Here is a 25,467-nt window from a genome sequence, read left to right on the forward strand (position 1 = left end):
ATTATAGGAGCAGGGAGCACAGCAGCTAATCCTCCCTGCCCACTAGCCTATTTCAGCAGATTCACTCCACACATTCTGATTGAAGCAGCATCTCACTCTTCAGTCTTTCTGCTTTCCATCTGCCCCTTAATTATAGGATGTCAATGCAACATAGTTACGCAATACGTCTCTGGAACTTTATTAAACTGTTTGGTGCACAAGAGATAACAGCATTTTTTCATCTGGATAATTAAAACACCATTCTGATAATGTCCCTTTGATTGGGCATGATTGCACAAATACATACACCCTCTACTTCTATTATTGCAGGAGTAATGAGAGACAAGTGTTTTTCTTCCATACCCTGCTTGTTTAAAACAACAAAAAATAAAACCAGAGTTTTTAACATAGTTAAGAACCGGCTACATGTATAACTCAAAAGGAACAGAATGTGGCAGATGTTAATTCTACTGCAAATGTTATGCATTACACATGTCACTAAGACACACCAAAAAAATGCTAGAACGTATTCACACCTCTTGACAGCAACACACCGCACAGAGTTCCTGCCAACTTCTAGCGATGTTCACCTCCAAGTGGCCATATCATCCCTCCCCCCATTTCCCTGTCCCAAGTCAACATTCTGTTGCTAATGAGCATTAAAATCTTCCTAGGTCTGATTTGGTTTTGGTTTTGTCTGCTTGCTTTTTAGGGTATTTCTGTTCACTTGAACATGTGTGAGAGTTGCACAAACTGAGTTCCAGCTGGAAAAAAGCCCTGGTGGTGGTAATAATTTTTTTAAAAATTGCAACCACTTACAATCCAGCATATAAACTGGTTTTGGACTGGATTCAGACCTGATTTTTTTGTTGTCCCAAGCTTAGTGTTGATGAGGCCCAAACTACAATTGTTGACTCTGCCCGTCATTGGCTCAGGTTCCATCTACTGCTGGTCTTCCCATCTTCCACCGTAGCGGTCTCAGTGGGCACTGGCTGAGAGTTGCTTAGTCACTGTACAGACAAAGCACCTAAAATGGCCGAGTGTGCAAAACCAATGGCCAGGTGAGCACATCTCCACCAGGCTTTCCAGTTCTGAATTAGTGAGGGGATATGTTTCTACAGTACAGTGGTACCTCAGGTTACACACGCTTCAGGTTACACACTCCGCTAACCCAGAAATAGTGCTTCAAGTTAAGAACTTTGCTTCAGGATGAGAACAGAAATCGTGCTCCAGCAGCACGGCACCAGCAGGAAGCCCCATTAACTAAAGTGGTGCTTCAGGTTAAGAACAGTTTCAGGTTAAGAACAGACCTCCGGAACGAATTAAATACTTAACCTGAGGTACCACTGTATTCACTATTGTAATGCTGCTCTTCCGTGAATGTCAGTACTGTATAACTTAAATGAACTCAAAGTGGTCTCACTAAATTTAGGCCACTTACAAGGTCCAAAGAATGGATTAGCTTCAGCAAGAACTGTCTCATGTGACCTTGGACCATTTCCTGTGTCATCACCCACAAAAGTTAAGCGTTTTTAGTTAGTGGATCACGTAAGAATACTTATTTGACTTCTGCCTTATCCAGTCCTTAAAGCCTTTAGCCAAGGGTTAGCCTGGTAGCATTTCCCATTGAAAGAACTTTCCAGACTCCTTTATCTGTGCTTCACCATGCTCCTATGTGATTTTCCTAAAAAGCAATGATGTATACAGAAGCCCATTCACCTTTTGGATTCTGCCGTAATTTTGGTGCTGGTTTTTCTGGTTTAGACTTTTGTTGTTCCTGTTTCAAGTGAGTACTTGCAGGAAGGGGAGCGGAGAAATCATGCAGGATTTTTTAATTCCTTAGAAGTTCTGTTCAAATTCATTATTTGGCAGATGCAAGGGACAAGAGCCTTTTGCTTGCTGGCAGAATAAGGTCTAACGTACCATTACCGGTATTTTAACTCCTTCTTCCCCCTTGAGATGTTCATATTTTTAACTCTGCAGGAGTCTAAACAAAATTTTAAAAAACAAGCTTTATTAAAATTATGCAATTACTGGATCCATTTTTATTAAATTCAGTCAACAAATCCTTAAGTATGTTGGCTTTGATTTTGCTGTTTCACGAGGATTCTACCCTACATGCACCACACCAATGCTCAGGGCAATCATGCATTTTAAATCTCTTTCTCTCACACACTTTTACAACATCTGCGACTGATGAGTCTAATAGGATCAGGACCAGAGTAGTGTTGGGGCTTTGCACTATACACCCAACATGCACTCCCATCGTAAGTTAATATCAGTACCAATATCAGCTTGCCTTTAAATGGTAACAGCAGCTTCTATTTTTGCAGGGGCAAAACAAAAAAAGTAACCCCACTTCAGAGTTGCTAAATGTCACCACTAATTTAAGCTTGGCCTTAATAAGGGCAGCAATTGGTGCAATTTTGGGCAACGTAAGACATCTTAAAAGAAAGAAACAACCATTGCAGCCCGCTTCAATGCTGACCATTTCCAAAGGGGTAGGGTTGCCATACATCCAGGAAATCGCGGACATGTCCTCTTTTGGGGGGGGGGGGTCAACATGCCCCTGTGGGGGGGGAGGTTCATGCTTTAAAGGAAATGTCTGGGTTTCGGGATTGTCCTATTTTTTGCTCTTCAAGATATGGCAACCCCACCAAGGGGTAACCATGCTAATCTGCTGCAACAAAAACAATGAAGAGTCTTGTAGCACCTTAAAGACTAAGAAAAATAATTATGGCATATGCCACTTCATCAAAAGCATGCAATTCAGGGGGGGAAATTGCTCTAAAGAGCCATAAGACTTTCTTTCCAGTGCAATTTTTCTAGAAAAAGAGGTGCTGGAACTCACAATGAACGCCTCCTTTGTTCTCTTATAATAGAAGTGGTGTCCACCTGAGATGAACTGGAACTGAGTTCCAGATGAATAAAAGCCCTGCTTTTAACCATTGTTGACAAACTGATATTGGACTAAGCACTGTCAAAATTAAGTTGTGTGCAACACAGCTATGACACTTCAAATATGTGTGGCTCAAGATCATTAGATATACATAAAAATGTAATGAGGCTGAAGAATTTATGGAAACAGAAGCAGTCTCCTTGACTACTTGTGTATTATTTGCATACTGTGAATTTCAAAAATAATTTCACCAAACTGCACTGACTGGTATACTCCCCCCCCCCCGCCCAGCTTTCCTTAATGGGTGGGGGGGATCTTTAGAAATTATGCTCCATGCTAAAAAGGTCACTCAACTGAAATATTTACTGAATGGAGGAGAGAAACAAAATCCTAGATAACAAGCTTAAAAATAAAAACTACCCATAACCCCAAGCATTGATTGATAGGGGATTTTGTGGTGGTTATAATAGAAAAAGAGGTGCAGTCTTATCAGGTAGTGATATTCAATAGCCTGGTTCAGAAACTAACCAAACTGCTTCTGCAACTCTCACGGTGGTGATGAAGGTACGCAGTCCATCAAACACAAAGTAGTATTAGATCCTGACTCCAGGCACATTGGCCCAAACACACTGTATGGGTGATCATCTCACTTTTTCTTTTTTAAGGATAAAGATGTGTGTCAATTAGTACATTTAGACTATGTGGTGAAGGGAACAGACATACATTTGGTCCACCTCAGTAGGTGTCTGAATCTGGCCACAGATTTAGATCAAAATGTTACTGACTACTACACAATGAGCTTGTTTAACGGTAGCTGCATATATTAAACAGATTTTCAGATTCTGTTAACAAGCATTCTGAAATAGCAGTTGTGCCAGGTGGGTACACATTTAAATATTCAAAGAACCCTCAGTGTTGAGAGGGATATAAAGAGATTGTGGTTTTAAATAACTGGCTCTGCTGCAAAGTTAAGATCGATCTGCCTAGATTAAAAATGAAACCTGTTTGCTAACTGTATATAGAACTGGTTTGCAAAATATCATCTGGAAAGTCAATTTGTGAATACATTATGAAAGCAGCAAAAAGCAAACTGATACTTAACTAGGCTCATGGCAATCATGAGATATTTTGTTGCTGTGATTTTGTGCCAGCTGTGCCTCTTAGAGATCAGTATTTTTCAGGTATTCAACACTCGGGTGTTTACAAAAGATGCTTTCTTTGAATGCTAGCCCATTCCTTTCTGGACCTGCTGTTTCCTCGTGCACTAGATACTATTGGTGAAAGATGACAAACAAGGAACTGGGTTGTATTATGCACACATCCCAATACACTACAAGATCCCTTGTTTTTCATATTTGTCCACTTCAGTATCTCTAGAAAATTCACACAGTGGTCTTCAACAAGCACAAATTATGTAAAATGAAAATGTGTCATTCTATATAGCTGGCTGTCAAAGTTTATTTGTTGTTGCAACCATCCTGGTCATTTCAGCCATCACTACAAAGAAATATACGCCCTATCCATACTACAGTGGTACCTCAGTTTACGAACTTAATCCGTTCCGGAAGTCCATTCTTAAACTGAAACCGTTCTTAAACCGAGGCGTGCTTTTCCTAATGAGGCCTCCCGCTGCCGGTGCCTTTCCACTGTTGGGCTTCCGTTCTTAGACCGAGGTAAAGTTCGCAAACCGGGACACTATTTCCAGATTTGTGGAGTTTGAAAACCAAATCGTTCTTAAACTGGACTGTTCTTAAACAGAGGTACCACTGTATTCAGAATGTGCCTATATACACCATTAAAAGACGGTATTAGCCAACTTATACATACATCTATAACTTGAAATGCAAACCCAAAGCACATGAGTTTCTATATTTCATTGACGATCGGATCTTTACAGTCCACCATATTATCCTTGATGAATGCTCCGTAATTCTATATTTTAATGGAAAAAATATTAATGAAATAATTATTCTGTCATAATACAAGAAAACTGCAAAAGAGTCATAGAATTGTAGGTAAATTTATAACAACAACACTTTATTGTTTAAATGCTGCCCATCTGACTGGGTTACCCCAGCCACTCTGGGCAGCTGCCAACAAATTAAAACACAATACAATTAAAACACAATGTTCAGTGTTACCCTAATGGAGGCTCCTATACTCACCCACAACAGGTTATTCCACATTAATAATGTCATATTAGAAATAATGGAAGGAATCTAAAAGTAACATTAAAAAACCTGCCACAAAACATGAAAGGCAATACAGAACAATCTGTCCTCAATAACAAGAGCAGCAGTTGTAACTGTGTAAAAAATAATAAAGCTCTACAAAAATTATTCATGTGGTTAGAAACACTGGAAAGAGAATATAAAAGGGGAATTTCCAAGAAAGATTGCAGTAAGGACAGTATCATGATAAGAATGCACTGATGTCACAAATTTAAATTAGCTCACTGCATTAACAAAACTATGCTAGTTGGTTTAAAAACAGTATTATAGGTTTATAATATGTTGTAAATGCATATTTGTGGCTCTCCCCCCCAAGTATTTTTTGGGGGGAGGAGGAGTTCATATATAGGCTCAACCTAAAATAGCAACCCCTTCCTTATTTGCACAGCCGCAGTATTTCAACCAATGTGAAACCTTGACTATTTAGGACAGGCATAGGCAAACTCGGCCCTCCAGATGTTTTGGAACTACAGTTCCCATCATCCCTGACCACTGGTCCTGTTAGCTAGGAGGGCCGAGTTTGCCTATGCCTGATTTAGGATATTGTACCATTTCTCAAACCACAATGACTGTATTGCTTGAATCTCTGGCCTGCATTGACAATGATCAGCAATGCCAATTTCACAATGCAGTCCTTCCTCCTGCAAACAAGGGGAATTCCTGACTTAAAAGATCACTTATTTAATGGCTGTTTTTCATTCCAAGATTTCTCCCTTCAGAACCTTTCCATAAAAGCCAATCCCATTAATGTCTTTTTTTACTTTCCCCAAATGATTTTCACTGGTGGATTAAAAAGCAGCAGCTACCTCTCAAGATCTGTACATTAGCTTCCTTGGAATATGATAAAACTCTAGGAAATACATGAATGAGACTTTGTGGCACAGATCATAGCACATACCTAAAGTTCATGTTGTTAATATCCTAGAATATTACCAACTTCCTAATGTAGTAATAGTACAGTGGGACGCTCGGGTTGTGAACGTGATCTGTGCGGGATGCACGTTCGCAACCCGCAGCGGACCGTGGGTTGCAATTCGGCACTTCCGTGCATGCGCAAAGCATGATTTAGCGCTTCTGTGCCTGTGTGGCCGCTGAAACCCGGATGTAACCCATTCCAGTACTTCCGGGTTTCGGCGGTACGTAACCCGAAAAAACGCAACCTGAAGCATCTGCAACCCGAGGTATGACTATAGTAGTAGTAGTTATTAAAGTTCTGTTTTAAACCCTTGAATTAAAGGGGGGGGGCTCCTTTCTACAGAATATGCCTCGAATACAAATTATAGATGTTTCAATATTAAATGTGACAAAATGTTCACCAAATCAAAAGTGTTGTGCTAGTTATCAAATGGTTCAAACCAAATGTTTGGCTAGTTATTGTGGCATGAAACTTCACATGCAAGAGACCACTGCATTTGTTTCTAAAGGTAAAGGTAAAGGTACCCCTGACCGTTAGGTCCAGTCGCGGACGACTCTGTGGACTGGCATTTGTCCGCAGACAGCTTCTGGGTCATGTGGCCAGCATGACTAAGCCACTTCTAGAAACCAAAGCAGCGCATGCAAATGCCGTTTACCTTCCCGCCGGAGCGATACCTATTTATCTACTTGCACTTTGACGTGCTTTCAAACTGCTAGGTGGGCAGGAGCAGGGACCGAGCAACAGAAGCTCACCCCATCACAGTGTTTCTACATGGGCTTTATAGATCCAACTTAACTTTACCAGGTTTAATAAACCTCATGGCCTGCCATAAATAAATAAGCATTTACATCTACTTAAAACATCTTTATCACCAAATACTGCAAAGCGAAGAAAGTTGCTCCCGTTTCATCATTAATTCAGCACTTCCAAGTATGAGGACTAGCCCATTTCCTCCCACAAACTATTCTTGTCCACTGGAGTCCCCTCACCTCTCTTTAAAGAGCTAGAGTCAGTATAAATCAGAGTTGCTTTCGAGATGGAATCCTCTGACCACAAGCACAGTTCTCTCTGCTCTGGCCAGACATTATCTGATTTAGCATCACTGTACCATCTCTGCCTGAAATACTTTTTCCTGGAGACACAAAGAGGGGGTCATAGCTGTCTTGGGCATGAATATTCTGATTTGTTGCAAGCGATATTAGAAAAGCTTGACACGATGTTTTAAAGAACGATGTATGACATTTGGGGCCAAGGCTGATAGGTGCCCATAAACAGCGCTGCTGTGAAACTCACAGAGGCCTGAATGAGAGCAAGGTGGACAGATCACACCTAATATCTACTAGCCTATTCTTATTCCGCAAATTCATTGATGCTGGAGTTCTACACACACACACTTACCTGGGAGTTAGTCCCGCTGAGGTTTATGGGGCTTATTTCTGAGTAATATGTAGGACTGCATGCTTATATTACATTTCTAATTCCACCTTTCCTCCAAGGAGCCCAAGGTGGCTTACATCCATCTCCCTCTTTTCTTCTTATAACAACCTTGTGATGTAGGCAGTGTTAGAAACTCAAGATGTATAAGCTAGGTGCTACACAGCTTCTTATATGAAGGTTTCAGTCTCCAAAATGGAATGTCTAGTTGCCATTTTGGGGTAAGACAGCTCTAAAGTCTTGTTTTCCTAATGATGGACTGACTGTGATTGATTATCAGTTCAACATCTGGCTAGCTTAGAAGACTACCTTGAGCTAGGTTTGAGAACTTAAGGAAGAAATGTCACTTAATCCACATATATATTGGCCTATCCTACCCCTTTACCCCTTTTTCTTAAAGGTAACATGGACCATTCATAACGTAAGAATATCCTTCACAACTGTGAGCAGGGCAGTGGGGTAGGGTAAGTGAAGTGAAGACAAGCTACAACAATTAATTATTTGAAACCCAACACTCTAACCACTACACCACACTGCCTCATTGGGAAATGTTTCATTGTCACAAACCAGTGGAATCTGTTTGCTGAAAATCAGCTAAGTTATTCAGGTTACAGTTCACTCTAGATTAAGAGCGAGTTCTTCAAACCTCCACTCCCACTTTCTCATCAGAGGCAGGTCAACATGTCCTATCATCCAAACGTAAGAGAGACCACTTGAGTGAGACACATCCGAACCCACCTATTGCTCATGCCAGTGATGACAAAAGCACAAACTTTTAGAATACCAAACCAGTATTATTTTAGACGATAAATGCAGTGCATGTTCCGTACTTCAAGGATGTGACTTCAATTCTCACATAACCTTTAAATAATTAAGTTACTTCAAACAGAAATGCTCTTGTACGCCACTTTGCACTAACCTCACATAAATCTGCTTAGCGGTATTGAAAGGGAGGAAAATATATCACGGGGATACGTAATCTGCTGTATATTAATAAACTGCAGACCAAATTATTAATACTAATTAGGGGATAGGAAGATGAGCCCCTGGATCTTCTGCAGATTAAGTATACAACCAGCCACGTAACTTGAGGCAATCCTGACAGTTGACAAAGAACCTACATTCTTCTGTCAGCTCACGTCCAATTATTCAGAACTGCTTTTGATCCGACTTGAAATATGGTGTTGTGAACTGCTGCAACAAGCTGCAGCTCAGTTCCTTGAGATGACACCACTAAAAATACTATCTTATTGTTTAGCATGCTTTAGTTCCTTTTAAAGTAACCAGCTGGTCAGGCACGCCTGGAGACAGATTTCTGTCCTTTTGTTGTCACTCCCTCGCATTTAAGGATACAGAGGTTTCAACGAGAACCTGTAGACCTCTGGGTGTTTTTGGGATTCCCAACTCCCATCAATCCTAGCCAGAATGGTCCAGGGAGGAACCTGTTCTTCATTAACATCTGGAGGGCCACAGGTATCCACCCCTGCTACATTGACCACTTTCCAGTTCTCAACTATGGAGACAACTTACAGATTTGTCAGAAAATCTGCAGTCACACTGGAGTTCTTCAAGAACTCTCAGGTGGATACCACCCCAACCCCGTGATTTGTGAGTTTTAAACTTGTCAGCAAGGCATAGAACTTTGTCGCTTGACAACACAACTTGCTTCCATTTCTTATGCCCTGCCTGAGATATAAAGTTCTAAAAAATGGATCTCGCTGCGCCTTCATCAACAGATGAAAAGAACTGAGCTTGTCTGCAATCTCATTTAGCATACCATTGACTCCTTTGTAAAGAATTTGTTGTTGGTCTTAAAGTTCTCTGTGATATTCGTCTCTCTTTTTTGCATCCTCGTGGCCTTAGCAGTACTTTTCCCAATTTGCAAAATATATTCTAGCTAAGCTAAGATTCTATTGTTGTACCTGAGAAACCTCCAAGGATTCTTGAGAGATGTGGTTGTTTTTGTTTTATTTTACCACAGACCCTTTCAAATAAAGACAATTTCCTGAGAGCTGGCTTGCTTGTGCAGTTGTGCTTGTACCAATTCCTCACCCCCATTTTTTTTTTTTTTTAGAAGTTTCCACCTTGAAGTTAAATACAGTACAACTGTTTTAGACTTCCTTGTCAAATGTTCACTTACATTTATGTTGAATTTAATAACTCTTCATCTCACACCAGGTCCTGGACACCACTTAACATTAAGTCCAGGGTTCCCTCATCTCTAAATGGTTACAACATGATCAACTAGAGGACTGCTGACTGGTAAGGAAAAGAAAGATGGCAGAGGCCAACAAATCCATCTGAACATGCCTACCTGCAGCTTTGCTGACTCTTGAGGTCCGTATTTCATTAAACTGGAAATATTAATTTAGATTGCTGTAGTTTTGCTTGTTTATGTTATAATTGTTTAGCTGTTTGTTGGTCCTGTTTACATGATTTTGTAGTTTTTGGTAGTTTTTCTCTTTTTATTTTTATTACTTTGTTCCCCATTCTGGAATTGAAAAAAATTGATGAAGAATGGACTATAAATACAGTAAACAACAACAACAGTTGTTGTAAGGTACAGTGGTATCTCGGTTTACAAACTTAATCCGTTCTGGAAGTACGTTCTTAAACTGAAACGTTAAACCGAGCCGTGCTTTCCCTAATGAGGCCTCCCGCCAATGGTGCCCTTCCACCATTCGGATTCCGTTTAGACCGAGGTAAAGTTTGCAAACCGGTACACTACTTCCGGTTTTGCGGAGTTCATAAACCTAATCGTTCATAAACAGAACTGTTCTTAAACCGAGGTTCCACTGTACTGTCGTTTGAGATTTCTTTTAGGAGCAAGATCCAATAATAAAATAGAATTTTATTCTGAAGACTTGTACAAGATGTGCATATCTTAAGGTCACAAACTGAAAAACCAACTCTAAACATATCATCCCATGAAATTACGGTAAATGGAACTTTGTTACAAGAACTGCCTTTGAATCCTGAATAAACTGCCCTTAGATTCAAAGACTGGAAACCCTTACAAAGACTTAAATCTACTTGTAAATGAAATTTTTAAAAAGGATGAAGACAAGTTTCCCCAATACACAGGCCTTTATGAAAGTACTGGCAAGTAAAGCAAGCATTTCTCATCTTCACCTCTTCCAGGATCACAGGATTGATGAAACATGTTACATAAAAAGGGGCATATAAAAACCACAACTTCCTTGAAATGTCATTAGTTCAAAAGAAGCTTATTTCCAAAGAGACTTTCAGCCAACTATTCTGTCCCAAAAGGAAAAGGTACACTTTAATTCCTTTTGCACGAAGAGATTAATCTGTTAACCATATTCCTTCAGACAACTCATGCCCCATACTAACTATTTTAGGTCTTCCTCTACGATAAGAGATCTAGACAGGTTACCCGGTGTGCCTTTCCTGAAGTAGTGTTTGGCTCTGTGGAGGCTAACTTCATTCCTCATAGTGACGGTAGATAAACCAACCATCTTTACCCTCCTTTCAGTGGTCAAAGTCAGCATTTTGTAGTTCATGATGAATTTGCATGAAATACCGTACATAAAGGAATTAAGCTCGACTGCTTTCATAATGGCAGCCTTTTAAGGGAGGGGGAAAGGAGAATGGAATTTTGGACTTAAATTGTTCCATGGCAGTTGGGACAAACTGTTAGAAGGAAAGGCAAGCCATCCACCCCCAACTGTTTGGACAGTAGCAACATAATTCCTCCAGGGGTGATAACTCTCTACAGCGGCGAGTTAAAATGAAACCTTGGTGGGAAGTCACCTGCAAAGCCTACGACAATGTGAGTACTATGCATTTTAACTTAACGTTGCCAGCAATTTGTTCTAATGGCTAGTGCTTGAACACAAGGATGGAGAACCTGCACACTTCCCTTTAGCATGGCCAACCAAGTTCAGCACTGGGGGGAGACAGAGGCTTCCCCATCCTTCCTTCAGCCTCATGGTGAAGGGACAGGATACAATTATCCCTTGAGTGTCTGTTTGACTCCCATTTCCCTGTCCCGGGCACAATGCTCTTCCAATCCATGGGCAAGGCCTGAAAGGCTACAATGGCTCCTCTATGGTAGTTTTGGCATCTGTGTTAGCTGGCTGTTTCTGTAAGCTTCTGGCCCTCTGCTAGAACCTCAGGAGCAACTATTCTCAGCCTGGTGCCCTTCAGATATTTTGCTCCCAGGCAGCATGGATTAAGTGTTGTAGTCCAAAACATCTGGAGGGCACAAAGTTGGGGGAGGCCGAGTCACGTTATTATAAAAGTAATGGCAACTGGGTGTGCATGAGTGGGATAATGATTATTCTCCACTCCAGTTTAATCCAATAAGCAAGCTCACAAGTGTAAGGAAGAGAGTGTTGGAGACGGCAAGGTCTCTTTGTGTGTGCAAAGGTGGAGTCGGGCTAACCCTGATGGTTAGAGAATTCTCCTCTTGCTCCAAGTACAGTGGATGTGTTGATTAGATACACATTGCAACCCGTCCCGAAGGGCAGTAGAGAATGGTTCAGAGGCTGAAGTAGGCCGCAAAAGGGATCAAAAGCTCAGAACAAGATTATGGACATGGCTGACGTCTCTACTGTCACTGCAAACCACTCCAGGGTCTGGATAACTGGAGCTGACAATTCCAAAAAGAAATCTAGCAGGCTCCATTATATGATACAAATGTAGTCAAACTACCACAGGGACGTCCCTTGGATGATTTCTTCACTGCTGGGAGAATCTATTACATGCATCCAAGGAACATTTTTTTTAAAAAAACCAACCTCCTCATACTTTCATAAACAAGCTGTGAATGTTGATTGTTGCTTGTCTCTGTAAAGCAGATCCCTCCCATTGTTACTGCAATTCAGAAGCCTGAAGCAGAAAACAGCATATGTTCTTTGCTAATTCTGGAGGAGCTGCTGCCGTTTCCAGTGTAAGCCAACCAGTGCTTTTCACCAAAAAATGAGGTGTTGTACTGTTGGCACCGATAAAGGATGGAGCAGTGTGCACAATAGCATTTTCTCCGTTTCTTCACAGAGTAAGATAGCTAAATTAACCAGTACCTCAGAGATCCTGCTTCTCTGCTTGTTCTAGTTCTCAGTACTCACTTCCACTGGATTCCAAAATAAGCAAACAGAGATTCAGATTCACTGATTAACTGTAACAGGTGAAACTGCTCTTCAAAGGCTGCATAATATTGAAGCATGCATATTTTAGGGTTCTACCATCCCACTGCACTTGATTGCATTCGAGGGAGAGTTGAGACTTGCTCCATTACTGCAACTGTTTCCTGCAATTAGCACCTGGATTTGCTCATTTCCTCCTCTTCCTTCACCCTACCCGTTTTGGATTAAACTGTCAGCCATTATGATAGGGGACCTATAAATTCTACATCGTCTAAAATACTGTTACGCACTTAATTAGCAACAGTGGCAATAACTGGAAATTTTGAAATTCATGTAAATATATGTGCAGGACAATCTCAGCATAGAGTTAAATCCTATCATGTTCAATGGGAGTGCTAGAGATGCATGCTTAGAACTGCAGACTTAAGAACAAGACTTTATAGGAAATGGTGTGTAAACACACTAGAACTAGTTTTGATGTTCAGCACCCAGCTACATACTCTTTTTGCTCTAGTTCAATTAGAAGTCAATGCCTTGCCCTCTAAAGCACTGTTTTCTTTGCTCATGTGTAGGTCGGAAACTAAAATTAGCTTTGTTGAATCTTAGTGAATAACCCCCATAAGAACTATATTCAACTAGCTACCTTAACTTGTTACCTTGCACATAAATACAGTGGCTGCATTTGCATGCAACACTATAGATCAGTGGTTCCCAGTTAGCGAAGTACTGTGGCCCTCCAGTTTTTAAAAAGCCAAGCCATGGACTTTTGAAAACTTATTTATTTCTACGGTAGTTTTTGTTATGTGAATGGTGCCACAGAACCCGTGGGTGGGTTACACAGACTCCTTGTGGTCAGCAGACCATCCATTGGCAACCACTGCTATAGATTATCATTATGATGAACTCCAGCAGCTCTGCGGTTCTTGTACTCCTCCTTGTTTCTTCCTCTGGTGTTACCTTGAAGGGTTCAGAAGCTTTTGCTTCCATTCTGACCTAACCATAGCTTGTCATGGCATCTGAAACCAGACAAATTGCTGTTAGTCTTAATTATGATTAGTAGAAACAAGCTACCTCCCCAAAAATAGTTTTCAACAATGCTTTGTTTCCACAAACCAGTAAAGATTAAGTATAGTTAAAGTCTTGCATCAAAACCTTCAACTGTAGTGAAAGCTTCTGAACTCCTCCTTGCAGCTGGTTTGGAATCATTGAGTCTTGTCCTTACAACCCTAAAATATAGTTTACTGTTCTGCGCAAAATGGTCCAAAGTTCATACACTTTTAATATATGAGCACTGGTTTTTATTTAGTGCAAAAACTTCAGTTCACAAACTAGGCAAAGCTTGAGTATTTGATTTAATAGTAATGTACAGAAGAAACCTGAACTTCTGTTCTTCGATCATTTCCTATACGACTTAAGAGAGGCATGACAATATGGAAGCTTGACTTAATACCAGGATGCAATACAGGGAGTAAGTGTTGATGCAGAAAGGTACCTTGTTCTTCAATGCATAAAAAGCAAATAGAGATTGCTGCCCTTGCTATCAACCTAGGACCTCAGTTTAGCTGGTGTGGTATAAACCAATGTTTAGGATTAAACTGATGAGAAAGTAACCAAATTTAACTATGCTCAGTAAACGTTTGGAGGGGGGTGACACCCCCCCATACTTAAATTTCTCTGGGAGAAAAAGGAAACCATCTCCCCCCAACTGCTTTTAACAGCTGCATGGTAGGCAGACAACCGGAAAGTATTAATTTTTTCCAAGTACTGAGATGTAGTGATTTGGGAACTGGGGTGGTTGGGGTGGGGAGGTGATTGCACTTCCCATCTTATAACACTTATTGGCACTGTACCTTTACGTTGAAAGAGGTTCCCTTACTTCCCTACTGAACAACTCCCTCTTTTCTTTTAAAAAAATGAATAGATGTCAGACTGGGCTTCGACACTTCCTTTAGGAGCACTCTCCCCTTTACAATCACTACAGGAACCAATAGCCCTTCTCATTAATGAATACATAGCTCTGCTTACTCAGAATATCAGTTAGCTATCCTTTAAGAGTAATTTTACCATAAAGGCTTGCAGGTCAGCACAAGCTCATCTGCATGATTTTGCATCATTTGCTGGAAAACTTACACCAATTGTCTTAAATCCACCAGATTCTTAAGAGTCAAGAAGCGTTTTTTCCCTATTTTTGAGGAAACTCAAACCTTCATTTTTTGGTTGTCGTTTGAAATGCAACCCAATGTCATATATCAACCTAGTTATGTTTCATAAGAAAGGACAAATATTGACACAACATTTAAGCATGCCATGTATATAGCTACTGATAAAAACTAGGGACACAAATGCTGTAAATGCTCAAAGAAATTTATCCAAGACCACAGTGTTAAAGAAACAGTCAAATATCTTATTGTCTTTTAAGAATGTATACCAGCCTGCCATCCTATAAACAAATTTATCACAGCTCCAGGTGTTCCACAACAGATAACATAGGATTCATTGAATATAAATCATGAGCCATGTGAATACAGCTTGCTACATAGCTTAGTTTAAATAAGTACTTTGATTAATGCAAGTCTCATGTGGATTATGAGGATGAGTATTTGTGAAGTTGAGGCTCCAATCTATCCACTTTAAGAGGTAGTCCCACTGAGTACAGTGAGATTTACCATTGAGTAAGGATGCTTCAAATCATACTGCAGAGCTAGCTTAATGGATGTGACCATTAAGTGACAAGGTTCAATTTTAGGTGACTCTCCTTATAGCTAAGAGTCACAACTTAATCACTTGGGGGGGGGGGTGATAAAAAGACAAATGACAATATTTTAGTTACGCTAAACAGAAACACTATTTGCATTGGCGTTATCACCTTAAATCACATCTCAATTTAAAATGGCTATAACAAAGGGTTGTGAGAGAAAGCATCTTTTTTTAATAAAAAGGAACAGTCTTTTCCAGAGTGTGTTTGGTAAAAGTGCTTAACAAGCAAGTCTTTTTATATTAAGAATGTGATAGGCTCTGGGAAATAGAATTTTCAAGGTGTTAACAAAGAAATAAGATATGCTTGCCTAGTGTAAATATATTCTTGCCTTGATTATTTAGCTGAATAAAATGCACACTGTGGGACTACAACCTTCAACAACTAGTGCAAGTACTTGTTATTTAAAATATAAAGCACATATAATGACCCAAATTCTAAGAGAAACCCATACTACTGAAGCATATAGTTCCTATGTAAACTTACCTGGGAGTAAACCCCATGGAACACAGTGGGGCTTCCTTCTGAGTAAAGATACATGGCTTACGCTAGGAAGCTTGAAGTTCTTTATTAACAAAAACTAATGATGTCTATACTTAAAAGTAACAAAACCAAAATGCCAGAAAGCAAGCTGCAGCAGTCTACTCCTGAGAAGAAAGCCAAAACCACATAGGAAAACAACAACCATTGCATAAAAGGATAGTAAGCAGAAGGGAGAAGTAGATGCGTTAGTAAAACAGTTAATTGTGGGTACGAATTAGCACTGGGGAAATGACCACAGTGGCTTTGTTTCATAACTACCTTTTAAATTCTACTATAAATAAGTCTGTGGCAAAATCACAGTATCTGCATTCTAACAAAGTTAATGTTAACATTGGTACAAATTAAGAGTATACAATTAGGCAGTGTTCCAGTTGAGCGTTTATTTTTCATAAATATTACCAAATCAAGTACGTAGTTTAATTTGTGCTGCTCACTAAGGCACTTTGATCGCACAAAGCGAAATGAAAAAGCGTTACGATGAGGTTGGTTGTTTTTTTCCAGAATTAGGACAATGCATTGCAAACCACAGCAGCCTCAACGCATCACTTTTAAGCCTTTTCAAAATAATTTCCGCAGGCTAGTGCTAAAGAATCTAACCATTAAAACAAGCAATTCAAGTTTAGTTTTTTTTAAATCCCTTTAAAAAAAAGAGCTTGTTAAAAACGAAACATCATCTTCGTAAGGGAAAAAAAGCCATTGATAACAAGACCAAACACGAGATCCCTTACATAAACGTAGATGTACCTTGCAGGGTTGCCAGCACTGCAACTCGGAAGAGAGCATCAGATTTAACAAGGCGAGATACATTCAGAAAGGCACAATTGCAAAAAGGAAGCACGAGAGTTATGCATTCCCAGACGTGACGCGCGTTAAAAGTCTTACAACTCTGCCCATCCTTCGCTTGGGGAAGAAGTGCTGGCTTGCTAGAACAAAAAGAGAGAGAAGAGGGACTAAGAAAAAAAAGTTACAGGGCCCTGTTGTAGTTAAAAAAAGAATAATCTGTGGAGGAAAGCCGAGGAAGGGGACGGGGCTGAGAGCGAGGCGGCGGCGGCGAGAGGATCCCCTCCTCCTCCGGCTTCTCCATCGCGCTGTGGCGACCGGCGCTCCAGTCCCACCCCGGGGTGGAGACCTGCGTCGCGGCGGCGGAAGGGGAGGAGGCAAACGCTCGCGAGGTCTGAGGGAAATCCGAACTGCGGAGAAAATGGCCCCAATTCAAAAAAATAAAAAATAGCAGAAAGAGAGAGAGAGAGAGAAAAGAGCAGCCAATCCAGAAAGGCCAAAAAGCAGCGAGGAGCCGCAGCGAAGACCGGCGGAGCATCAGCTCCCCGCCCCGCGCCCTCAAGCCCTGCGGGCGGCAGCTGCTGCTGCTGCTTTTTGCTGCCTCGCCGACTCCGCCCGCCTCCGGCTCTCGCGTCAACAAGGCTCGTCTCGGGGGGGGGGGGGAGCGAGGGAGCGGCGAAGTCCTTGCCCCCCCTCTCCCTCACACACTCTCTCTTTCAACGCGTTGACCCGGCCGCCGCCTTCTGCTCCGCGCGGCCCCCCTTCAGCCGAGCCCGTCTCTCACTCTCTCTCTCTCCGCTGCTGTGACAGCTCCACGGGCACAAAATGGGGCTGCTCTTTTCCGTGGGCGCCGCCATTTTGTGAAGAGCTGAGCGGCCGTTGTTGGTGCTGTGGTGGCGCCGCCGCCGCCTCCTCCTCGGTCCGAAGGCCGCCCTGTAAACGGCTCCCGGGGCCTTGAGTGCGGTGGCGGGATGGTATCGACCCCCTCCAGGGAATCCCCCAGCGGACGGTTGCGTAAGGGACCGTGCGCAAATTGCGGCGCTCTGGCAGCGGAGCCCATCTACGCAGTTTGAGTATCCTTGCCGCCGCTGCTCCCGCCGCCGCAGTATACAGTACGCGCAAGGAACTGAAGCGAGGGAACTGACTCACCTCTGCCAAGTTACCAGGCGCTTGTGGGAGGGAGACCCCTAGTTTTTGAGTCATTCGAGGACTGTTTACAACTCTCCCTCCTGAGTGGAGGACGAGAAAAAAGCCTTATGTTCCCACAAGGCGCTTGAACGCACGCTCGCCTGGTGCTGCATTTGTTTTTCTGGAGCGACAGCAACAGCTATTTCTGCGGATGCTATTAACTTGGAAAGAGCAAAATAAGCAACGGCGATCAAAGTTTGCATGCATCCCTTCGGATTAGGGTGCTTCTGGGGGGTGAGATTTGCAGAACTTCTCCTCCTCCCCCCTCAAAGAAACGGCTGTAGAAGGGCAGGAGGTTTAAAATGTTGAGAAATAATCCCAAACCAGGGGATTTTGCCCTCTTCTCAATAATGAATATGACCTGGAGGGCAGGTTTTACCAACCGTCTTAATACATCTCTATCTCTCTGTTTTCAAGATGAAACTGCAATCCAGCTGAAAGAAAAACATAATCTTAGATTTTAATTTCCTGAAGCAATTTAGTACATGGCATAAAGGGAATATAGATTTCCTTGACCGGCTCACTGGAGACCATAATGTGTAATCGATTTTTAAACAGAACTCTCTCCTAACTTTAGTTACCAGATCTCAGATTTGATAACATGATGATACAGGGCTGGGGGGTCAGTTCACTGCAGGAGAGGGAAAAGTGCCCTTTGCCCCATAAGTCTCAAATAGTCTAGAATCTTGCTTATTCTAAGGTGGAGAGCAAGTGTTCACCTACATTACAGTTTTTAAACGTCAGTGACATTAAAAAAAAATATCAAGCACTCATCTAGAGTATAATTTATTTTATGGGCCTAACTGAAAAAGAGCTGTGATTGAGAAATATTCCCAAGTATTTCAAAGAGTTTATCTGAAGTTCCATTTACATCTGTTGAAGATGGGTGAAATCATGAGTTACTCTGTGGGAACAAAAAAATCCATTTGATTTCCCCACATAATTCCAACTCTGAGTTGGGTTGCGATTACAAAATTATTTATTGGGTATTATTGCTACTAAATTTTTAACAAGGACTATCACATACTACATTCTTTGGCATGTCTAGTAAGTAAGCCCTACTGAACTCACTGGAAATTACCCCAATATATGGATTGCAAACTAAGGAAAGCAAACTTTGCATGTGGGGATCCCATAAGCTTATTCTGGAAATCCAGAAGGGCTTGTTTTATTAATACGTAGTGTGATTTGCACTTCAGTGGTGTGCTTAAATTAATCAAGTTACCAGAAATGATTAGAAGCTTTTCTTTGGACGTGCATTTCAATACATGGTATGGAGCACCAGCATACAATGCCCCACTTCAAGCTGCAGCTCTATGCATACATATTTGGGAGTAAACAATGGGGTTTAACTTCTGAGTCAATACATATTGCGTTGTACTGCAGCAAGTCTTATGAAGTATATGGATACATAATATGGTTCAAGTGTTCTACCCTCTTGCTTGCCTTGTCCAGGTCTCACACACCTTGAGCTCACCCTCCCCCCCCCCACATTCCTACCTATTGTATGCATAAGTTCACATCCTTCTCCCTTCCCCCTAACAGCTATAATCTCTCATAGCACTTTTGTGTTTCTTACACATTCATTCTTGTGCTACTTGATTTACAGTCTGGGCTTGCAATAGTCAAGGAACACAAAACCGCCATTCACTTTTACAGACCTCTAGGTTTCACAGTCCATATTTTGGATCAGGGGCCTTTAATAGTTTAACTGCATTATTACCTATAAGATTTGCAAAATGAGTGGGCTGGTATGTCATATTCTTGGTTTAAAAAACACCAAATAAGTAATATATATGGTGTAAATTTATAAAACTATGTGCTGCATACACAATGTGGTCAGGTGTAACTTATAGCCCAAGTTTCCTCAGTAAGTACATTTCCCCTGCCTATATGATGTTCCCTGATAATTACAGCTGCACTTTCTCATTGTACAATAATAAAACTTCATGTAGTGCATTTCAGGATTTCAGAGTGTGTTACAGTTTATCCCATTGAGCCTTGCAACACCCCTGCAGGGTAGGCCAATATTATTACCCCCCCCCCCGTTGCACACGGCCTCAGGCTGAGAGAATAAAGACTTCCCTGATAGTGAATTCATGGCTGAGATGGAATTTGAACTAGGAAGATCTCCCAGCTTTGCCATGGTTAGACAGGTTTCATATATTTTGAAGCCGATTATAATTATTTTTAATATAAAACCTTTGTATTATTAGTGAATCTTCAGAAGTCATGTGCTACAGAAAACTTTCTAGATTTTTTTTTTAAGATCACCCTGAACTACAGAGGTTAGGAACTCTCATAAAATTACTTTAGGCCATGCGTAATGTGATACTAGGAAATATGTGTTCACATGTAAAAACATACGGTATCCAAAAATATGCAGGATCTCCCAGTTTTGATGTAGAAAGGTTTTCAAAGTTAAAAATGCACTGATGATTATTTCCTTTTCCTTTTGAAAGATACAGTTGGTGTGTTTATATACAAAACACGCAAGTCCCTCCCTCCCCCTATTCTTATATCTTCTCCGGTTAACCTGGAAAGTACTTCCATCTTTCTAAAGTTTGGGAAGAATGGAACATTTTCCCCCTGCCCCTAACCCTGGAACAACCGGTAGTAGCCGCTTCCAACCCCTTCCTTGCCCCCCCCCTCCTCCAGCCTTTTCTCTTTCCGCCCGGCTTTGTGTGTGTGAAGTTTGCGGCACATTGCAGATGAGCCCTTAGCCGCGAGAGAAGCCTATTGTTCCCCGCCAGGAACTGCTCGCTGGCAGTGCTGCCTTTTGCCATTTCGGAGCTGCCTTTTGCAGTGCCTCGGCCGGCCTGCGGGGTGCGCTGTGTCGCGATCTCGCCCAGGCAAGCAGCACGGCGGCCTCAGATCTTTTTGTCTGAGAGAGGAGAGAAGTGAATCCCGCTGCCGCCGCCGCCGCCACCACCGCCGCCGCCGCTGTACAGTGTGTGTGTGTATGTATGTGTGTGCGAGAGAGAGGGAGAGGGGAGATCTCATGGAGCCGCGTCTGTAATACACACACGCACACACACACTGTCAGTCCCTCACTCCAGCCTCCCCAACCCCCACCCTACCACAACACTAACCCAATTCATTGTGTGATCCAGCAGCACCATGTTGAGTCTCATGTGCAGGCTGGATCGGCTGGGTTCGTGGTGCTGAGAGAGGCAGGCAAGGCAGCGGCGGCGGCAAGAATTGCCGAGCGGTGGCCCCTCTCTCCCTCGCCGTGTGGAGACAGGACTCGTAATTGCCACTCTCTCCGGGCTCCCTTATTCCTTTTAAACTTTTTCTCCCTTTCTCTCTTCTCGAAACAAGTCCCTCTCCATGGCTGATCCCCGGCCGAGCACAGGAGGAACCCGGGTCTCTTGAAAAAAAGGCGAGGAGGAGCCGCGGATTGTTGTTGTTTTTCTCTTGGATTTTTTTTTTCTCCCCTCCCTCCACTTAAGGAGACAAACCCCCCCCCCGACCTCCTTTTTTTTTTTTTAAATCCGGGGGGCCGACATGGCAAATTCGACCGGGAAAAACCAACCCGACCACCGGAGAAAAGGACTGGCTTTCCTGGACGAGCTGCGGCAGTTTCACCACAGCAGAGGGTGAGCGAGAAGGAAAATGGGGAGATGGAAGGGGATGGTGGCGGCGGGGGGAGGCTGTGCGAAGCGGCCGATTTTAACTTCCAGCCCCTTCCCTGAAGGACGAGGCGGCCCCCCGCCAGGGCAGGGAAGGGGGGCCGACTTGACAAGTTGTTTTTGTGGCGCTCTCCCCTCTCTCGGCAGGTCTCCTTTCAAGAAGATCCCCGTGGTGGGTGGGAAGGAGCTGGACCTGCACGCTCTCTACACCCGAGTCACCACTTTAGGCGGATTCGGGAAGGTGAGTGGAAGTTTTAATTCGCTTTCTCCTCCCCCAACTCTCTCGCCGCCCTCGGGGGCCCCGGCGGCGGGCTGGGGGGGTCGGCGCCCGTCTTTCCCTCAAGCCGGGCTGGGAAGGGGGGGAAGGGGAAGGAGGAAGCAGGCAAGGCAGGTTGGTGCCTCGGCCTTGTCGGCGGAGAGCTGGAGCCCGGGGTGTGGGGGGGGGGGCTGCCGCTTTTCCCAGGGTCCCCCCTCTAGATATTTATTTTTGGGGGGGCCTGCTATCACCCCACGTCTCCTGGAGGGCAGGAGAGAGCGGGCAAGGCGGCGTGTGCGAGGCAGTTTCTTCCGCTTGCGGGTTGTGTGTGTGTGCCTTTCTCCCTCGCGCGCACAGAGAGAGAGAGGAGACTCTGAGTGCAGTTTTAGTGCAACTCAAAATTAGCGGGCATGTTTAACATCGATAATCGGCACGGAGCTCGGGCTGGGAGATGATCCCGGCGGCCGTGGGGGGGACCAGGCGCTGCCCCGCCAGCCCTTCCCGGAGAGGAATAACAAAAGGGGCAGCCAAGACGGTGTGTAATCAAATAGCCATCTTTAGGCTTCAAGGCTAGGGACAGAAAATGTAGGCCTCAAAAGAAAGGCCTCTGTGTGTCGCGGGAGCTGGCGGGCGGGCTCGGCGGGACGGGGCCCCGGCACCCCTGGGCCGGCGGGGGCGGCCCCCCATCCCGACTCGGCCTGGCTCCTTTTCAACTTCTTGGGGTTTGTTTTTTTTAACGGGCCGCGGGAGGATTTAAAAGCAAGGCGGCCGGAGAGACTCCCGATTGGTTATTGTCCAGGCAGCGAGGACAAAAACAAACCTCTCCACACCGAAATACAAAAAACCCTTTTCTCGCTCCCCAATAAAATAAATGTTGTAAAAGGCGAGGGGAGGAGCGAGATGGGATCGCCACGGTTGCCTGTCAGGGCGAAATAGGGATCCCAGATCCGAGGGAAACAAATCCAGAGATCTTTCTCACATTTCTTGGGTTTTTCATGGCAGCCCTTTTTTCTGAGGGTGGCGAGCGACGACGTTGTGCATGTGTGTGGTTTTTGTGCATCTCTGTGTGTTGTTTTTGACAGGTATCTGAGAAGAATCAGTGGGGAGAAATTGTAGAAGAGTTTAACTTTCCCAGAAGTTGTTCTAACGCTGCCTTCGCTTTAAAACAGTATTACTTGCGGTAAGTGTTGATAAGGACTTCTGCAGCAGTGGTGTGGAACATGGGGGTAGTAGCATTTTGCTCTTTTTAGGGTGTGAAAAATAAGCAATATCTTCTCCTTCATTAAGACATTTCTTTTTAAAAATTGCTGCTGTGTCTCTTGCCAGTTGAAAGTGCCTTTTGCTTTTGTTAAAGGCTATGATGTTTCTGGATTTGTATTATTTTTTATTTACTTCTGCCTGATGCCCAGTGTGTACAAATAGTAGTTGCAGGAAGCTTTTTATTGGTTATTTAACACTGATATCATAGTAAGGCTGGCTATATGAAGCAAATTAATTTTAGTTTTAGCAACTCAGTGTTTAATTGCAAAATAATTAAGTGACATTGCTTGTCTGTTTTTTAAGATGGAATGTTGTTTTACAATTATGTATTTTAAAATAAATGGTAGATGTATACATTCTTTGTCATCAATGACTGCTATTGCTGAAGGTATGCTTTGGATTACATATAAATTTGAAATGTTGGTTCTATGAACGGATTTCTGAAGTATGCTGTTGCTGTTACTTGATTTCCCCTCCCCCCAATCTTTAGCAATTTTAATTGATAAATGGTTTCATGTAGTATTTACTTGAAGTTCTATATTTTATAATGGAATTGTAGTAATTGTAATATGATGCTGTCTTTCAAATAATACAAATATATATAGCCCATGTTTGTAGATGTTTCTGTCAAGGAATCTATGTGAATTTTTGTTATTTTATTTTAAACAGGTTTAATATTTTGAGTTTATAATTTAAACTTAAGATGCAAATATTTTCATTTTTCTGTTAGTGTAGGTACAGTCTGCTCTGTTTTGTGACAGGCAAGTTTTAATAATTTTAAAATCTAACTGTAGGGGATTTAGCACTCTGAATTAAGAAATGTAATTTTTGCAGGTGCACTTTCCATTGGTTGTCCTAGATTGACTTCCAGTTTAAAGCTGTAGAGTCACAGCAACAGTGTAGAAGTGGTTATTGAGTTACAAGGAAGTCTGGAAATCCTTAGGCAGAATCAGTTGGAATATAAAGTTGCTGTATGCATGTTTGTGATGGCATATGCTTTTGTTAAAATTTGACTATAACAAGAAATCTCTTGTTTACAAGTGCATATGTGCACCCTTAATTTGTATCTTCACTTCTAAAGGGTTTGGATAAGGAGATATTGATATTTTTAAGGATGTTTTGGGGTTTGTTACAGATATTAAGTACTGGAAAAAGCTAATAGAGATACACTTAATCAAAAAACATAGTACATGCTTCTCTTGAGATTTCACTGTAATTCTCCCATATTACTCAAGTTTCAAATGAAACTGCAGCCAAAGTGTGGCACAGAGTTAATTCCGATTAGGAATACAGTCCTATACCCAGATCCCCACAGGGACTTATTTTTGAGCAGGCATGTATAAGATTCCATTGTAACTCATGTGTTAGATCATGTCATCTCTTTATTCCTGATATTCATTTCAGCAGACACACACCTGGACATACTTAAAAATCTAGTTTTGTATTGTTTTTGCTTTTAGGGGGCCCTTGTTAAAATACATGTGTGCCACTGCTGCACTAGAAAATGACTGTGATCTCTTTGTGGGTTTTTTTTTGTTGCTAACATATTGGCAAAAATAAACTTTATCTGCTGATGACTGTATAATCTCATAAGCATCAATAATTATTGTTTTTTAATTTATGCAGTCATTTTCATAATACTTCAGAACTTTTTTTTTAAAAAAAGAGAATTTGAAGAATTTTTATTTTCTCAATGAGTATAGTATGAACATCCTATGATTGATACAATTATTTGTTATAATTGATCTTTGTAAGGGCGATTGATCTGGCTTTTAAAGTCTCCAGACCTACCTTTTACCTATAAAGAATTACCTTCCCAACTTTGGCCCCAGATCACTTATGTTGTGATTTTTCCCCTGTTATGACTTTGCCTTGTAGGGATGTATAAATCTTTTTTTAATCATGATATGTGGACATACACTGGTTTGTAACTGCAGATTTTCATCTAGAGCACTGGCCTTTGTTTTATTAACATATTCATGAGGGGGCAGATATTAGCCCATTCTTGAACCAATGTCACCATTATCAAACCCTTCCCCCACCCCCGCACCAGCCCAGATGTTTCCTTGCTTTTTTCTTGTTCATGATTTGAGCATGTTTGAAGTATCCTTCCAGACAGAATGATTTTGCGAGTTCCAGGTATACTGAATTGATGTGCTTCACACCTGTAAGCCACAAGGGGACTAGTCCTCAGGGTGGGTGTTGCTAGTCCAGACAGACTAGTATGATCAGTGCAGGAGAGTGAGTTCAAGTATGTGACTGCAATAGTGGCTATGCTGATAATATGTTTGTGTTTTGCTGAGGAACCTTTTCACATCTTCTGGTTGAATAGCCATCTGCCATGGATGCTTTAGCTGAGATTCCTGCATTGCAGAGGGGTGGGCTAGATAACCATTGGGGTCCCTTACAGCTCTACAATTCTATGATGATCATACAGTATTTGTGTTTCATGTTGCAGTCACTGAAAAATGTAGTATCTTCAACAA

General features: G+C 42.2%; 1 protein-coding gene and 1 long non-coding RNA gene across 5 annotated transcripts in view; one reads left to right on the forward strand and one right to left on the reverse strand.

The window, feature by feature from the left end:
• The first annotated feature begins 11,234 nt into the window (after positions 1-11,234).
• Positions 11,235-25,467, forward strand: part of ARID2 (AT-rich interaction domain 2) — a 97,467-nt gene continuing 83,234 nt past the window's right edge. The window contains exons 1-4 of one of the 3 annotated variants that reach the window (XM_028745963.2): positions 11,235-11,252; positions 21,155-21,432; positions 21,613-21,706; positions 22,804-22,901. In XM_028745963.2, the coding sequence (XP_028601796.2) occupies positions 21,341-21,432; positions 21,613-21,706; positions 22,804-22,901 (284 nt within the window). In that variant the 5' untranslated portion in view covers positions 11,235-11,252; positions 21,155-21,340. Of the gene's footprint in view, positions 11,253-19,931; positions 21,433-21,612; positions 21,707-22,020; positions 22,257-22,803; positions 22,902-25,467 lie in introns of those variants that run through there. The other 2 variants (XM_028745962.2, XM_028745965.2) reach the window with 2 other exon arrangements.
• LOC114605119 (uncharacterized) lies at positions 13,329-17,788 on the reverse strand. Of its 2 annotated transcripts, none has more exons than XR_013394337.1 (2): positions 16,610-17,788; positions 13,329-13,583 (listed from the first exon to the last, which is right to left on the reverse strand). It is a non-coding gene; the product is annotated as an uncharacterized LOC114605119 (long non-coding RNA). The 2 variants fall into 2 exon arrangements; XR_013394336.1 differs by having other exon boundaries at positions 15,809-17,788.

The sequence above is a fragment of the Podarcis muralis genome, chromosome 10 (genome assembly GCF_964188315.1).
Source record: "Podarcis muralis chromosome 10, rPodMur119.hap1.1, whole genome shotgun sequence".
NCBI classification, from domain to species: Eukaryota; Metazoa; Chordata; class Lepidosauria; order Squamata; family Lacertidae; genus Podarcis; species Podarcis muralis.